The sequence below is a fragment of the Puma concolor genome, chromosome B4, assembly GCF_028749965.1.
Source record: "Puma concolor isolate L17-30 chromosome B4, mPumCon1.1.hap2, whole genome shotgun sequence".
Lineage (NCBI taxonomy): Eukaryota > Metazoa > Chordata > Mammalia > Carnivora > Felidae > Puma > Puma concolor.
The window spans coordinates 63,303,584-63,319,794 of record NC_141673.1 but is presented as its reverse complement, the minus strand read 5'-3'; the positions used below and the strand labels follow the sequence as shown (position 1 = coordinate 63,319,794).

Below are 16,211 nucleotides of genomic sequence, written 5' to 3'. Positions count from 1 at the left end.
ACTCCCCGGCCAATCTGCAGCGCCCCAGGATGACAGGCATCTGCAAGAACCAATGGGAGGACGCAGGCAGGCTCGGGCGCGGCCCGGTGAACTGGCTACCTAGCGCAGGGTAGGGGCTGGTAAACCCGAGGGTGGGAGGGTGGAGGCAGCGACGTGGCGGCGCGGACGCCGCGCCGGGCGCCGTGGGCGCGGACTGGGCGGTCAAGGGGCGGCTCCCGCGCCGGGCGGGGCGGGCGGGGAAGGTCCCTGCGCACCTACAGCTGCTGCCAGTCTTGCCTGCGCGCTCGTTCTGTGGCACAGACGACGCTGAAAGCAAGCTTCGTAGGAATGTCCTCTTAAGCCACCCAGCAACCTTATGAAATGACCTTATGAAATGAATCTTATCATTATCTCCTTTTTGCAGATGCAGATCTTGAGGCTGGCCTCCATAGTTCGTGCGCCTGTTACCATGTGCTTTATATTTATTCTCCAGAGCTATGCTATTACCATGTGCTCTTTATTCCCCCCGAGCTCCACGTCTTGTCACCTTCCGCTCATTCTGGGAAGGACAGTTCATTCCAGGAAGAGAGAACTTCGGATGCAAAACCACGATGGCATGAAACCTCTGGCTGTTACGAAAGGGAAGCTTTGGGTGTGACGTGAGGAAAGTTAGGCCCGAGTCATTATATGAAGGGAAGGATACTCATATTTATTGAGCACCTACTAAAGGGTGTTTATTACCACTCTCGGGAGGGCTGCCCAGGTCGCCTCCCATCACCAGATGTCCCTTCCAGATCAGAGGGTTTTCCCTCCTCTGCGTTCTCATACCATTTCATTTGCGCCTCATCTAAGCACTTTTTATAATCTTTCATTACCTAAAAGTCACTTCTGTATATAGGTCTGTCTCTGCTAGGTATACAGTGGCCACTTGGCATGATGGAAATAGGTGATGGAAGAAAATGTAGATGGGAAATTAGGAAATCTGGATTAGAGCCCCAGTTCTATGCTTGAGGTCAAGGTCTTGGTGTTCTTACCCATAAACAAAAACTTTGAAGCATGTGGTCTCTTAGCGCCATTCCAGCCCCTGGATTCCATGAATCTGGAATTACCCTCCCCAACTCATCTCCAGCTCCTGTTTCCTTTATTGCTTTCTTCAACCTCCCCTTCCTAAACTATAAAAAATACCCCAAGCCTCAACTCAGCTGTTCCCAAAGGCAACCAGAAAGCAACAGCCCAGGGGGCTCTCAGAGTCACAACCATCCCACACAGGGTCTCCTGGCTCCTTCCAGAAACTAGTTAGCTAGTTAGGGCCTCAAATGGTGAAAGGGCAGAAGAAGGTGTTTCCAAAGTGTTACTAATGGTTGGTGATTCCACTCGAGAATTCCTCATCTTTGGGTTCCAGGTGTGGGGCTGGCCCTTTTGGTGAATCATCAATCTGTTAACATTCTCAGGATTTGATTGACAATTTGTGTTTGATATCTAACTGTATTTGATTAAACAACTTTATTGAGATATAATTGACATAGGATAAGCCCTACATATTTAAGGTGCACAATTTGATAGATTATGTATACACCCATGAAAATTTCACCACAGTCAAAGCAATGAACATACATAATATCACTTCCAAAAGTTTCTTTGGCGATGGCTGGGTGGCTCAGTCGGTTGAGCATTGGACTTCGGCTCAGGTCATGATCTCACGGGTCGTGAGTTCAAGCTCCCCATTGGGCCGGTTGCTGTCAGCGAGTAGCCCATGTCCAGTCCCTGTCTCCCTCTCTCTCTGCCTCTCCCCCACTCATGCTCGCTTGCTCGCTTGCACTCTCTCTCTCAAAAATAAGTAAAACATTTTTTAAAAAGTTTCTTTGTGCTCTTTTTGTAATCCCTCCCTCCCACCCTCTCATCCCCAGGAAACTAATCTGCTTTTTGTCACTAGTTTAGTTTGCATATTCTAAAACTTTACTTAAGTGAAATCACAGATTTCATACACACACACACACACACACACACACACACACATGTTCTTGTTGGGGAGGGATGTCTGACTTCTTTTATTCAGAATAAATATTTTGAGATCCGTCTGTGTTGCTGCTGCGTGTGTCACTAGTTCATTCTGTTTTATTGCTGAGTTGTATGCTACTATGTGGATATACCACAATTTGTTAATGATTCATCTGTTGATGGATGGACATTTAGTTGTTTCTGATTTTTGGCTTTTACAAATAAAGCTGCTATGAACGTTCACGCACCAATCTTTGTATGGACATACATTTTATTTTCTCTTAGGTAAGCCCCTCGCAGTGACTGGCTGGGTCACATGGTAGATGTATGCTTAACTTTTTGAGAAATTGCCAAACTTTTCCAAAATAGTTGTATCAGGGCGCCTGGGTAGCTCAGTCGGTTAAGCATCCAACTCTTGATTTCGGCTCAGGTCATAATCTCATGGTTCATGAAGCCATGAAGGTTCATCAAGGGGTTCATCAAACCCCAAGTCCGGCTCTGTGCTGACAGTGCCAAACCTGCTTGGGATTCTCTCTCTCCCTCTCTGTCTCTCAATAAATAAATAAACATTTAAAAAAATAGTTGTGTCAGTTAAAAAAAATTTTTTTAATGTTTATTTATTTTTGAGAGAGACACACAGAGCGTGATCAGAGTAGGAGCAGAGAAAGAGAGGGAGACACAGAATCTGAGGTGGGCTCCTGGCTCTGAGCTGTCAGCACAGAACCACAAGCTGTGAGATCATGACCTGAGCGGAAGTCGAATGCTTAACCTTAACCGACTGAGCCACCCAGGCGCCCCAGTTGTATCCTTTCTGTCAGCAGTGGATGAATGTTCCAGTTGTTCCACATCCTTTCCAACACTGGCATTGTCATTCTTTTTAATTGTAGCTATTCTAATAGATATGTAGTGGTATTTCATTGTGATTTTAATTTGCATTTCCATAATGACTAACGATATCGAATATCTTTTCACATGCTTATTTGTTATCCGTCTGTCTATCTTCTTTGGTGACTCTTATTATTATCTCCTTTTTGCAGATGAAGATCCTGAGGCTGGCCTCCATAGCTAATCCTAATAGGTCCACAATAAAGATAGTGACCATGTCTGTTCAAGTCATTTGCCCAGTCTTAAAACTTGAGTTGCTTTACTTAATATTGCATTTTGAAAGTTCTTTATATATTCTGAATTCCAATCCTTTATCAGATATGTGATTTACAAATATTGTCTTCCAGTCTGTGTCTTGTCTTCTCAGGTTTGAACTGTGCGAGTTCACTTGTACGTGGGCTTTTTTTCCCGATAAATACAGCATATCTGCATGTATAACTTTTGACTCCCCCAAAACTTAACTGCTAATAGCCCATTGTTGACCAGAAGACTTACCAATGACGTAAACAGTCAGTTAACACATATTTCGTATGTTATGTATATTGTATACTGTATTCTTACAACAAAGTAAGCTAGAGAAAAGAAAATATTCCTAAGAAAATAACAAAGAAGAGAAAATACAGTGCTATATCGTGTTGATCGGGAAAAAAATCCACCTATAAGTGGACCAGGTCAAACTCATGTTGTTCAAGGGTCAGCTGTATTCGAGTGTGATGTATGAGATTTAATTGCTATCTCCCTAAACTTACTCTGGTTGTTTAATACTAAATTCTAGGCCCTCAAGCCAAAATTTTAGGGAGGAAAAAAAGAAATATTTACTATGACCAATGTTTTGTTACAGCCTAGGATACTTTCTTCAATAGCTCTGCCAGAGACAGGTAATAAAGAGGGCACAGCTGGCCTGCCCAGAAGGGTAGGAACCCAGACCTCGAACAATTCCAGGTTGCCTTTGGAAAGAGGCCAGATTTAGGCTGAGGGTGTTCTCATAGCTCAAGAAGAAGTAAAAGAGGAGGTCTAGTCTTTTCATGACTTGCCAGGGATCTTATACCTATGATCTTATTACTTCTTTTCTAATTTCTTTCTTTTCCAGTTTGTCCTGCTTATCATAATAATACATTTCTTGTGTTTCTTCCTACCCTACCCCGAACATAAGTCTACCCTTCCTTTTATTTGCCTTAAAACAACTTCTCTCTAGCTCTAGAAATTACATGTGGTTTGAGTATTTAGACAGTTTAGCAAACAAGTCTGTATTTAACTTATCCAAAGTCTTAATGTTTTTCTACATCACGAAAGTTTTTATGTTGAAGTGTAAAAAGCACTGAACTTGGAATCCAGTGGATCCCACCGTCCAGCTGTGTGGCCTTCAGCCAGGAATTTGGTGTCTCTAAATATGCCTTCTTATTTGCAAAGTGGAGATGGTAATAGAACATTGTGAAATTATGCAAAATATAAATAAGCATTCAGTGAACTTGAGTTGAATCTCAACATCTTTGCCTCCTCTTCAGACTGGACAGCCCTCATCTGGTTAGCTCTCACAGGCAGGTATCCTCACCCTGCTGAAATATTGCGTCTCTCTGGATCTTTTCCCATCCAATGAGGCCTTCCAAAGCAGAGTTCAGATGTGAACACAACGATTTTGAACCAGGGTAGGATCATTCATCATTAAGTGCTGAGTATATTATGTGGGCCAGGAACTGAGTTAGACACTTCATTCCATTCATTATAGGAAAACAAAAACACTGGATGCCTACCATGTACATCACATGAATTTCCCCTAACATAACAATTCTACAAAGTGGATATTGCAACAAGCATTTTATGGATGGGGGAATAGAGGATATGGCCCCTAATCTAAGGGCATTTATAAGCCAGTTATAAGAAGAAAAGATCTGGTATATGAAAGTGTGCTAGAAATACAAGACAAACTATCAGAAATGTTAACAGAAGACACATGATGGACAGCCACATGATTGGTAAAGACAGGTGTTGCTCCCTCTGCCTAGAAGCCTTCCCCTTACTCCTTCCCTAATAAGTTTCTACTCCAACAATCAGCCAAAGCATCATCTCCCCTGTGAAGCCTTCTCTGATTCTCCCAGGCAAGCTTAAGTTTTTCTCCCTCTGTGTCACTTAGTCTTTGATCCCTCCTATCCTTACATAGTGTCATTGTTGATTTCCTTGTCTATTTTCCCCAGAGACTGTGAGTTTCTTGGGATCAGGGTGAAAAGACTTATTCAATTTCACCCAGAACTTGATCATAAAAACTAGAGAATACAAGGCTAGAGAAGAAGGGCAAGGTTAGGAGTGTAATTACGAATAAAAGCTCCAAAGTATGAATTCAAAGAGCATATTTGGTCAGGGTGGGTGGTTCTTGAAAGGTAATGATAGGGGTTATAGAACAAGAGGATTGAAAACCAAGGATTTGGACTTGATCCTGGAGTTAATAGGGAATCATTGAAGGTTTCTGAGCAGAGGAATTATATGCTCTATTTTCATTTCAGAAAGAATAGTCTGGGTACAGAATAGATAATGTCTGAAAACGGGACAGTCCATAGGAAACTGTTGTCATGGTCCAGGTGAAAGACAATGAGACCCCAAATAATCAAGGTGGCCACAGAAATGGAAACACTTTAAGACCAGATGGGGGAAAGCAACAGGATTAGGTAATTTCAGGAGAAAAGAGAAAAGCATGGAAGATGATTGGGAAATTGGGAGAGTGCTGAGACCACGCCCAAAATAGGAAAGTTAAGGAATGGTTCGTGGGAGGAGAAAATAAGTGTGATTTTAGACGTGTTGGGTTTGAAATAGGGATAGGTGGAAAATTCCATTAGGATCCTAGGTAATCCTTCTGATGCCTAATGTTCTGATAGTCATGTTGGCCATGGCTCAGAATTAAAGGCTCAGAATTTAACCACAGACGCTCTGTGGAATGGCCCTTTTCCCAGTCCAAGTGATCATGTTTAAAGAGGTCTTTTGGAGATGGATTTTCCCAGCAGATGGTTCTGAACAAAACCCTCCAGCAACACCGTCAAAGATGACTAGGAGGTTGACAACACTGAAGCAGCTCACAGAGGGCTCAAGTGAAATCTGAGTTCAAACCCCTGCTCTGTCACTTCTCTATTTGAAGACTTACTGTTCCCCTATAGGAAGAACAATGCAAATAATAACATCACCCATTTAATAACTTACAGTGAGAATTATATGTAAAGTGCTTGGTGCAGTTCTCAGCATATAGAAAGTATTAGATAATGTAAGCTATTATTTTTATTGACCATTATCATTATTATTATTATTATCATTGTCAGTAATTCACGTGGCCATCCTCTATAGACTGTGATCTCCTCGGAAGCAGGGGGCCATCTTACTTATTTCTCTATCTTCAGTTCAGGGCATGGGACATACAAAATTTTTGTTTGTTTGTTTAGAAACTGAGGTGAAACCATTACTGTGATATATATTTTTAATAAGCTCTTTATTTGGCAATAATTTTAGATTTATAGCAAAGTTGCAAAGATAGTGTGGAGAGTTGCCCAATATCTCTTACCCAGTTCCTCCCACTGATAATATTTTACATGTCCATGGTATATTTGCCAAAACTAAGAAGACAACATTGGTACGTTGCTATTAACTACACTCCAGACTTTATTTGTATTTTTTAAAGTTTACTAATTTTTGAGAAAGAGAGAGAGACAGAGCATGAGCAGAGAGAGAGGGAGATGCAGAACTCAAAGCAGGCTCCAGGCTCCGTGCTGTCAGCACAGAGCCCAATGCGGGGTTTGAACTCATGAACCGAACCATGAGATCATGACCTGAGCCAAAGTCAGATGCTTAACAAGCTGAGCCACCCAGGCATCCCTTAAGATTGTATTTTTATGTAATCTCTACATCCAATGTGGAGCTGGAACTTACAACCCTGAGATCAAGAGTCACATGATCTTCCAACTGAGACAGCCAGGTGCCCCTCCCCCCCTTTAATTAATATGTATATTAATTAAATATTTTAATGTTTATTTATTTTTGAGAGTAGGGGGACAGTGGATCCAAACCAGGCTCCATGCTGTCAGCACAGAGCCTGATGCGGGGCTCAAACTCACAAACACAAACGGTGAGATCATGACCTGAGCCGAAGTCAGATGCTCAACCTACTGAGCCACCCAGGTGCGCCCCTCCCCCCTTTAAAAGATTATTTGGATTTGATCAAAATCTGGGATTCAATCCACAGTACCACACTGTCTTCATTGTCATCTCTCCCCAGTCTCCCTTGGTTGGAGGCAGTTTCTCAGTCCTTCTTTGGTTTTCATAACCTTGACAGTCTTGAGGAAAATGGGCCAGGTATCCTGTAAAATGTCCCCCAACCTGGATTTGTTTGATGTTTTTCTTGCAGTTGGATTGGGTTATGGATATGTGGAAAGAAATTCATAGAGGTGAAGTACTTCCCATGTCATATATAGGGGAGGGGGGATACATGAATACCCATTTGACAATCACTGGTGAGGTTAACCTTGATCACAAGGTTAAGGTAGTGTTTGCCACGTGTCTCCCCTATGAAGTTACTATTTTTCCTTCCCCTTTAGAAGCATGATCACCAAGTCTAGCCCAAGGTGGGAGAGTTGTTAAGCTCTACCTTCTGGAGGTCAGAGTATCTACATACATTGGAAGTCTTCTGGAAGGAAGATCTGTCTCCTCTTCCCCACTTATTTGTTAATTTATTTGTTTAATCACTTATTTGTATCGGTGTTATAGATTGAATTGTGTCCCTCAAAACAAGAAATGTTGAAATCTTAGCCCCAACTCTTCAGAGTGTGACCTTATTTGAAAATAGGGTCTTTGCAGATTTAACTAAGTCAAGATCACTAGGGTGGGCCCCAATTCAATATGACTGGTGTTTATATAAAAAGGGGAAATTTGGACAGATACCCACAGAGAGAAGCCAATGTAAAGATGACCATGTGATTACAGAGGCAGAGATTAGCCTGATGTATCTGCAAGCCAAGGAATGCCAAGGATCGATGGCCACCACTAGAAGCTAGGAAAAGGCGAGAAAGGATTCTACCTAGAGTCTCAGAAAGACCATGGCCCTGCCAACACTTTAACTTTGGACTTCTAGCCTTCAAAACCGTGAAACAATAAATTTCTGATGTTTTGAGCCACCTGATTTATGGTACCTGGTTACAGCAGCCCTAACAAATTAATACAATCAGTATGCACTTGGATTTTTATTTTCTACTTTATTCCCCTTACTTATCTGTAGCTTCTCCCACCAGCAATGAGAAACCTGGCTCCCAATATCCGTAACTTATTTGTTCAACACTGCTCTACATCTAAAGCAGTTTCTAAAGTTTGTAACCTATAAGCCCAGGAGAAAATGTATCAACTAGAGCACAGTGTTTATATAGATTATGCTGTGCCTTTTATCTTTAGCCTTACAGTTTCCAGTCAAAACACTGTTTTCTAGAGTTACTGAGGTCAGCACCTTTTTTCCCCTCACCACCTTCAGTGTGCTTACGCCATAGATCTGTAATACAGTTAGATTCGTTTGCAACAGTCTACATTCTATCCTGGAATACCCTAGCAGCCTTGTTGATTTTTTTAAGTGTTTATGAAGTATGTGTTGGATGAAGAGATATAAAGTCTAAGCTCTCAGAGAGCACCAGGTCTCCCTATTACGTCCATCTAAGCTAGTTATATCCACATAAATAAAGCCTCTATGAATCTATTGAATACGCTTTGTTCATTTAATTACAAAGAAGCAAATCTCAGATCCCCAGTTGCTGCTTCTGGTCCACTAATGATTCCCCGTTCCCAACTGTCTGGCCGACTCCAGCCCAGTCTAGAAAAATGCCCTGCTGCCTTCCCATCTCTTCTCCCAAGCTCTGTTATAAAGCCTCATTCTCTAGGATGCCCTCTTTAACTTATTCTGGAGCCAGATGTCCCTCTCTTATTGCACCCTACCATACTCTGGGCCTCTTAGACTCTTCGGCCTTTACTCTGAATGCAAGAGGAGGAAGAAGAAGAGAGAGAGAACGGCTGAAGTGGTGGGAGGGCCAGGAGACCTCCTGGGGTGGGTTGGGCTAGCCCAGAAGCACAGGAGTGATGGGAGCCTCCAGAAGTGGTACAGTGTGCCCCCTTACCTCCCAATGCTCTTCCCCGGGACTATCTCTGCTCCCACCCAAAACACCAACTTTTACTTGCATCAATTCCAAACTCCTTATACAGTAGCTGGGGGCCCAGAGATGAAGAGGGTGTGGGGCTCCTGTTCTCAAAGCACCAACAATCTAACGGGGAAAGTAAGACACACGAAAGGATACACAACAATTGACGATAGCAGCACAATAATGTGGATGAATTCAAAGGAAGGCATAGAGCTGGCCTGCCTGCTGAGCAGGTGAGGACGAAGTGATGGGATTTGGTTTGTGTTGAAGGGAATAAGGGTTCTGTCCCTGTGAGATGAGTGCTTGGAATCCAGAGGAAGAATTGCCCTCTGAGCCCCGATTAGGCCACACCTTCATTTCCCCTAATCTCAGTTCAGCCCCAGAGATGGGAGACTGCCACGGGGTTCTGGGAAAGGTGACCCAACCAGCTGGCTGAACCAGAGTGTGCTCCCAGGGTCACTGTCCCAGAGCCATGGATGGTAGATGGGAGCACAGATTTTTCGGGGTGAGGGGCAGGGGACATGGAGCACCACCAGAGGCCTTTGAGAAGGAGAGAGTCCCATGGTCAGGACTGTGTGCACCAGGACCAACTGGAAGGCTTTGTGGAGACTGCAGGGACCGAAGGCTGGAGGCCAGCTGAGGTTATCAGAAGAGTCCCGGTCTAGCCCATGCTAGACTTTGGCCATGTCGTGATGTGATCATTGATCTGCATCCCTGGAGCTTTCTGCCTGTGAAATGGGCCACCACTTGTCTTTCCTCAGACTCAAAGCTCTAGGCAGGCCCTTTCCTTTACTGGGTGTGAGAGTCACAGAGCATAAGGGATCCAAAGAAGACAGTGTCCCGTACAGGAGGAGGAGGAGGCTCAGCAGAGTTTACCTCTGGAAAAGCCGAAGCAATAGCCCAAGCTGTTTTCACAGCCTTGGAAAAGCTTTCAGCAAACTCTTCTCTCTCAAGGAGGGCAGAGTCCCAAAGGACTGCATCTTGGCCCACACTCCATCCTGAGCACTCACCACGTGCTTCAGATCCCACGGCTCCCGGAGCTGTGGTGAAGGGCATCCCCAAGGGAGGAAAAGCAGAGTCCAAGAGTCTCAGTCTGCAAGGAAGACACTGGTTAGACTCCAGCACCCACCGTGTACAGCTCTGGACACCCACACTGGAGGGGTGGAGAAAGGGCAGTACTGTGCAACAGTACCATGGTGGTGCTGGACCGCTCAGCCCAGCTTGCACTGCAGGGAGGGAGCAAGCTGGGCAGGTGGGAGCAGTAAACCTGGGGGAATCTGTTTGAGAAGGGAGTGGCGGATATGAGAGGCTAGCCAAGTGTTGGGCTTTCCTGCAATATAACCTACAAAGGAGAAGCAAGATCCTGCAGGGAGCACGCGGATCCTGCAGGGAGCGCGACCATCTCTTCCCCATCCCAAACTTCCCAGGGCCTTCCTGTTTTATGCAGGAGCAACAAGCTGGAACCCATGTGCAAGGCATAATAAATAGTGGTAGGGATTTGGGGACAGGACAGAGCTCTCCACCCTGGGGTCAGAGCTTGGGGCAGGAGGTCACAGAGTCTTCACACAGTGGAGGACAGTGGCCCCCTCCCACTCCCCCAACCCCCCTCCTCCCAGCCTGTCCAAACTGCGTCCATGTCTCAGAGCCACTGCAAGGCACTGCTCCCCAAATTCATGTTCTAGGGTCCCAGGGTAGCCAACGAAGGGGGCAGAGGGCTGCTGAGAATGAAGTTCTTTTTTTTTTTTTTTTTTTGTATTTACCTAAAAGTTCAGGAAGCCCTTGCTGACGTTATTGCTTGGGGGCCCAGAATTTAAACTTAGCCACTGCCCAGAGCTCTTGTTTTAGGAAAGAATGAGATGGCCCTTGTTGCGTAATCCGGAGCGGGTGTGAGTTGCCAAAGGAAGCGGTCCTTCTTCCTGCCTCTAGGAAGGCCGGCTCCGCTAGGAGGCTGGGGATGGGTGGGGCACTGTCCCAGAGAGCCGCTGTGGGCCGTGGGGGTGGGGTAGACAGACAGCCGGAAGAAATACCCAGACTCTCCGGGTCCAGTGCCCCCCTGGGCAAAGCAAGACCTGATGAATCCAGAAAACCCAATGAGTGATGCTCGGGGTGGGGGTGGGGGGGGAGGGGGTAGATGCTAAGAAAGGAAAGGAATGGAGGAGTGGGCTAACCTGGATGAATGACAGAAAGGGGGGGGGGTCTGTTTTCTGTCCACTGTTCCCAAGAGTCTCCAGAGTATGGGTTCATGCTAACTTGTGCTTCACCTACCCACCCCCATACACCACCACCTCCATAATTCAATGGGCTAATCCCTCACCACTACCCTGTCCCTTCCTGCCAGGTGTTCAGCGAGCGCATTGTCGTCCTTGCACACTGGACCCTCTGGGATACTCCCATGAGCCCACCGCGATCCTAGGGTTAAAGCCTGTTCATTCAAGGTGTGACTCCTCACCCTCTCCCCATCTCTCCCCTTGCTTCCCCCAACCCGTTCTATCCCCCAGTCTGGCCCCCTGGCCCGTGTTTTCCCACACTAACATCTCAGGCCCTGCTCTTCCTTGCCTCTCCCTTGGGCTACTTTCTCCCATCAGCAGTGGGCTATCCCAAGACCCCATTACCCATCATCCCTGCCTTCTCTCTTTCCCTTGGCACACATCTCCCTGGTGACTCCCACACACCATCCCTTCCCCATCCCTCTCAGACAGCAGTCCCCTCTCCACCAGAGTCCCCGCGGCGGCTTCATCCCCGACAGGACACAGACACCCGCGCTGGATTCCAGGTTTTTCCCTTCATCCCAATTCCCGTCCTCTCCTTCTTCCACCCCTCCCCACTCTCCAGTGCCTCCAGCCAGCTGTCCAGCTCCCAAATTCCGGCCAAGAGTCCCGGGAACAAAGCAAGAAAAATCAGAGTAATTTGGGAAGTAAACAGAAACTGGGAAGGGAGTGGGCAGAGAAAAGTGGGGAGGACCAGGTGGGGGCGGGGGGAGCCTCTTCAGTCCCACCCAGTTTAGGGAATGCCCCTGCCTTCTCCCCCCACCCCCCTTCACCTGGCTCTTAAAGGGCCCGGCCCCTGACCGGCGGCTACTTAAGGCGGAGGGGCGGCGGCGGGCAGCAGCTGTGTTACGACTGCGCTGGGAGGAGTGGACGGGGCAAAAATCCTGACCATGACCCCCCACAGGCTGCTCCCGCTCCTGCTGCTGCTAACTCTGCTGCTCGCTGCCCGCTCAGGAGCCGCCTTGGCACGGTGCCCAGGCTGCGGGCAGGGGGTGCAGGCGGGTTGTCCAGGGGGCTGCGTGGAGGAGGAGGGGGGGCCGCCGGCGGAGGGCTGTAAGGAAGCTGGGGGCTGTCTCAGGAGGGAGGGGCAGCAGTGCGGGGTCTACACCCCTAACTGCGCCCCAGGACTGCAGTGCCAGCCGCCCGAGGAAGACGAGGCGCCTTTGCGGGCGCTGCTGCTGGGCCGGGGCCGCTGCCGCCGGGCGCGCGCGCCCTCGGGTGAGTCCGCGCCCCGCCCCTGCTCCACCCACGTGAGACCCGCAAAGCGGCCGGCAGGGTCCTGGAAAGGACGCGGGCAGCCCTGCGAGCCCTGCGAGCCCTGCGATGGGTTCTGCCATTGATGCTTCCCCTTCCTAACCCTGGGCGTCACGTTTGCGTGGGGGGGGGGGGGGGGGGGGAGGGGACGGGGGGATGAAGGGGCAAGGGCGGGGAGCCGCTAGAAGGCCGGGGTGCAGCTAGGGGCCCCTGGGGATAAAGCAGGGACATATCCCAGCGGTCAACCTTTTTGGCCCCTTCTATTTCCTCTTGAGGGGAAAGGTGAGGGTGGAGGGTTTAGGGCCATGCCGTCTGCCACAGCATCCCAGCTCCTTCCCTGGACCCCGGAGCTGGAGAAAGGACCCAGGTGTTGTTCTCAGCTTCCATTTGGAGAAAGAGGGAAGGGAACCCCGACTCCCAAATTCTGCACACACACTGAGAAATATCCCCTCCTCTCCTCTTAATATCAGGGTGTCCAAAGCACCTGAACATAGGGTCTAGAACAGAAGATGTCCCCAATCCTGAATTGTGTCAGACTACACTGGGGTCAGAGGGCAGACTCTGGGGGCCTCAAAAGGATGGGATAGAGGTGGGAAAAGAAGGAATCTGCCAAATCAGGGTTATGATTTAAAGCTGCTCAGAACCCTCCACCCACCCTACCCCACCCTACCCTAGGGAGGAAAATAGAAGGCTGAGTCATTGGGTGGATGGGACAGAAGTGAGTCAGAACCCAAAAGATGGGGGGCAGCAGGGAGAGATAGGGCAGGAAATAAAAGCAGCACACTCCCTCCCCCCAACCAGGCATCTGATCTCCTGGTTTCTTCCACGGAAAGGGATGAGAAATTAACTTGGAATTTCTTTCAGTCCCAAACGCCTGGGTCCAAGCTGCTAGAGGGTCCTCATAGGAAGGGGTGTGTAGGTGGGTCAGAGGAGGCAGTGGGAGCGTGGTCGTGGAGGGAATGAGAGGCAAGGTCTGAGAAAGGTGGAGGAAGAAGGATGCGAGTCGGGATTGCAGAGGAAATTGCTCTTGGGTTGCAGGTAGTAGGCAGGTGGGAGCAAATGTCTAGGTCTGAGGACTGGGGACTTGAGCAGAGCTTGTCTTTGGGCATGGAAAGGGAGAGACGATCCCTTTAGGGGCCATAATATCTCATTTTACACCTGGGGCGATTTCCAGGCAGTGCACATTCTTCCTCCCTGCCTTTCCCTTGCCCTGACGCCCTGATTTATTTCCTCACTTCCTCCCATCCTGAGCTCTCCCTAGGCCCCCCAGACACCACGTGTGACATTTTCTCCAGAGCCAAGAGCAGCCTGTAGGTCAGAAGCCCTTCATTCCCTGCATCTTTGCAACCTGCCCTCCGCCTGTCCTGGTTAAGGGCTGAATCGTACCTGCTCCTGGGACCACTGGGGTTGAGCTAGGCTGAGCTATGGGAGACCAGAAGGGAGAGGCCCCCGATGCAAGCGCCCCTAAAGTAACCATGTCTACAGCCGGGGAGGGGGTGGGCTGAGTCACCGCAGGGTCACAGCGGGGACACACATTCCACTTGGGTCCCTGCTAACCCCCTCCCATACCCCTCGTTCTTCTGCCTCATCTCCCTGGCTTGGTGCACCCCCTGCTGGCTTCAGGGGGAACAGCCGGGTCTTTTCTCCCCAAGCCCAAGGCCTCCCAATGTACTTGTACTCGTCCTAGGTTTTTGCTTCCCAAAGTGCTTCTCCCTTATAAGCCTTAAAACTAGTCTGGGTTTTTTTTTGTCAGGAAAGCTAATATCACCATTTGTCGGAGAAAGTAACTGAAGCCAAGAGAAGGTAACGGAGCCAGGTTCTAACCACCCTCATTTCTCCTACTTGGAAAGCCCCTCCCTTCCTCCCGCTTCAGGGAGTCAAGGTGAACAGGGCTCTCTTCCGTTTGGTTCTGGTCTTTGACATCTGGCTGATTTCTGGACTCTTCTTCCCCCATTTCCCTTGTGGCTGTAGGGGAGAATCCTAAGGAGGGTAAATCCCAGGCAGGGACCACTCGTCCACAGGATGTGAACCGCAGAGACCAACAGAGGAATCCGGGCACCTCGACCACTCCCGCCCGGCCCAGTCCGGGGGGTGCCCAAGACACCGAGATGGTGCGTTTGTGAATGGCAGGGAGCAGGCAGGGTGGGGAGTCCTACACACTCCCGTCCGAGGCTATCCCCTTGGGCCTGGAGAAGTCTCCCGCATGCATCCTGGGAACCTGGCTGGCGGTGGGAGGGGGGTGGACAGTGGAGGCAGGCTGGACGGGTTCTGAGGTGCCTGCACTCTCTTCCCCCAGGGCCCGTGCCGCAGACATCTGGACTCGGTGCTGCAGCAACTCCAGACCGAGGTGTACCGAGGGGCTCAGACCCTCTACGTGCCTAACTGTGACCATCGGGGCTTCTACCGGAAGCGGCAGGTGAGGCCCCCACCTCTCCTCCCCTCGGTCCCGTGGCACAAGGCTCCTACCAGGGATGGGGTGGGGGGAGTTTACAAAGGGGCACAAAGAGGGGCGCCTGGGTGGCTCAGTCGGTTAAGCATCTGACTTCGGTTCAGGTTGTGATCTCACCGTTCGTGGGTGCAAGCCCCACCCTGTGCTCTCTGCTGTCAGCTCAGAGCCTGCTTCGGATCCTCTGTCCCCCTGTCTCTCTGCCCTGATCTCTCTCTGCCCTGATCTCTCTCTGCCCCTCCCCAGCTCGTGCTCACTCTCTCTCTCAAAACAAAGAAACAAACAAACATTAAAAACAACAACAAAGGGGGCACAAAGAAGACACTGCCGCTGCCTTTAATGATCCCCCAACTTTTAGGGCCCACAGAAACCTAGAGAATAGCCCCACGCTGTGGCAGAGGAGCCAGACTGCCTGACTCAGAGGTTCACATCTGCGAGGCGGCTCAGAGTCACGGAGGGCTGGGAACGCCCAGGTGGCTGAGCCCCTCTCAGCCCAAGAATTCGCGTTTCTAACACAGTGCCCGCTGCTGCTGCAGCTGTTGGTTTGGGAACCATGCTTTGAGAACTACTGTTCTGCCTAGAAGAATGGGCACCGTTTGGTGGGTGGAGAAGAGGAGAGCAAGAGAAAGGGACCCAGGTTGTCTCCTTGTCCTGAGAGCTCTCAGAGGTCTCTGCACATTCGGACTTGGGGCCCACAGCCCATCCCCCACCCACAGGCCCTCCCATCCCTCCTGTGGGAGCCTCAGTGCCGCACCTCTGATCCGTGTGCCTCTCTCCCCAGTGCCGCTCCTCCCAGGGCCAGCGCAGAGGTCCTTGCTGGTGTGTGGATCGGATGGGCCAGCCCCTGCCAGGGTCCCCAGAAGGCGAAGGAGGCTCCTCCTGTCCCACCGGGAGCAGCAGCGGCTAAGGCTGGGCAGGGGGCGGGGAGGGGGAGGCTGCAGGCCCATTGGCAGGAGCACGGAGCTATCATCTTGGGTCATTTGTTGAGTGACGAGTAACTCGGGAGCCCTGAGCCCCACACTCCACCGTCAGGCCCTTTCCCAGTGTCCCCCTCACCCCTGGGACCCCACACATGGAAAGATGGTTGGTGTTGGCTTGGGATGTTAATAAAGCTGTGTTGGGGGTCTCTGGCCTACGTCTCTGGGTCCACCTTTCACATTTATGGAGCCCCTCCCCTTCTCTCTACCCGTCCCCCATAGCAGCTCTCCTTCCCCGTGGACTACCTTCTGTCTC

At 49.4% G+C, this 16,211-nt stretch overlaps 1 protein-coding gene across 1 annotated transcript; it reads left to right on the top strand.

Annotated features, from left to right (window-relative positions):
• Positions 1-11,957: 11,957 nt before the first annotated feature.
• Positions 11,958-16,114, top strand: IGFBP6 (insulin like growth factor binding protein 6). Its single transcript, XM_086713291.1, has 4 exons — positions 11,958-12,496; positions 14,504-14,643; positions 14,829-14,948; positions 15,760-16,114. The coding sequence occupies exons 1-4, from the start codon at positions 12,169-12,171 to the stop codon at positions 15,883-15,885; spliced, it is 714 nt and encodes a 237-aa protein (XP_086569417.1). The 5' UTR covers positions 11,958-12,168; the 3' UTR covers positions 15,886-16,114.
• Positions 16,115-16,211: the final 97 nt, after the last annotated feature.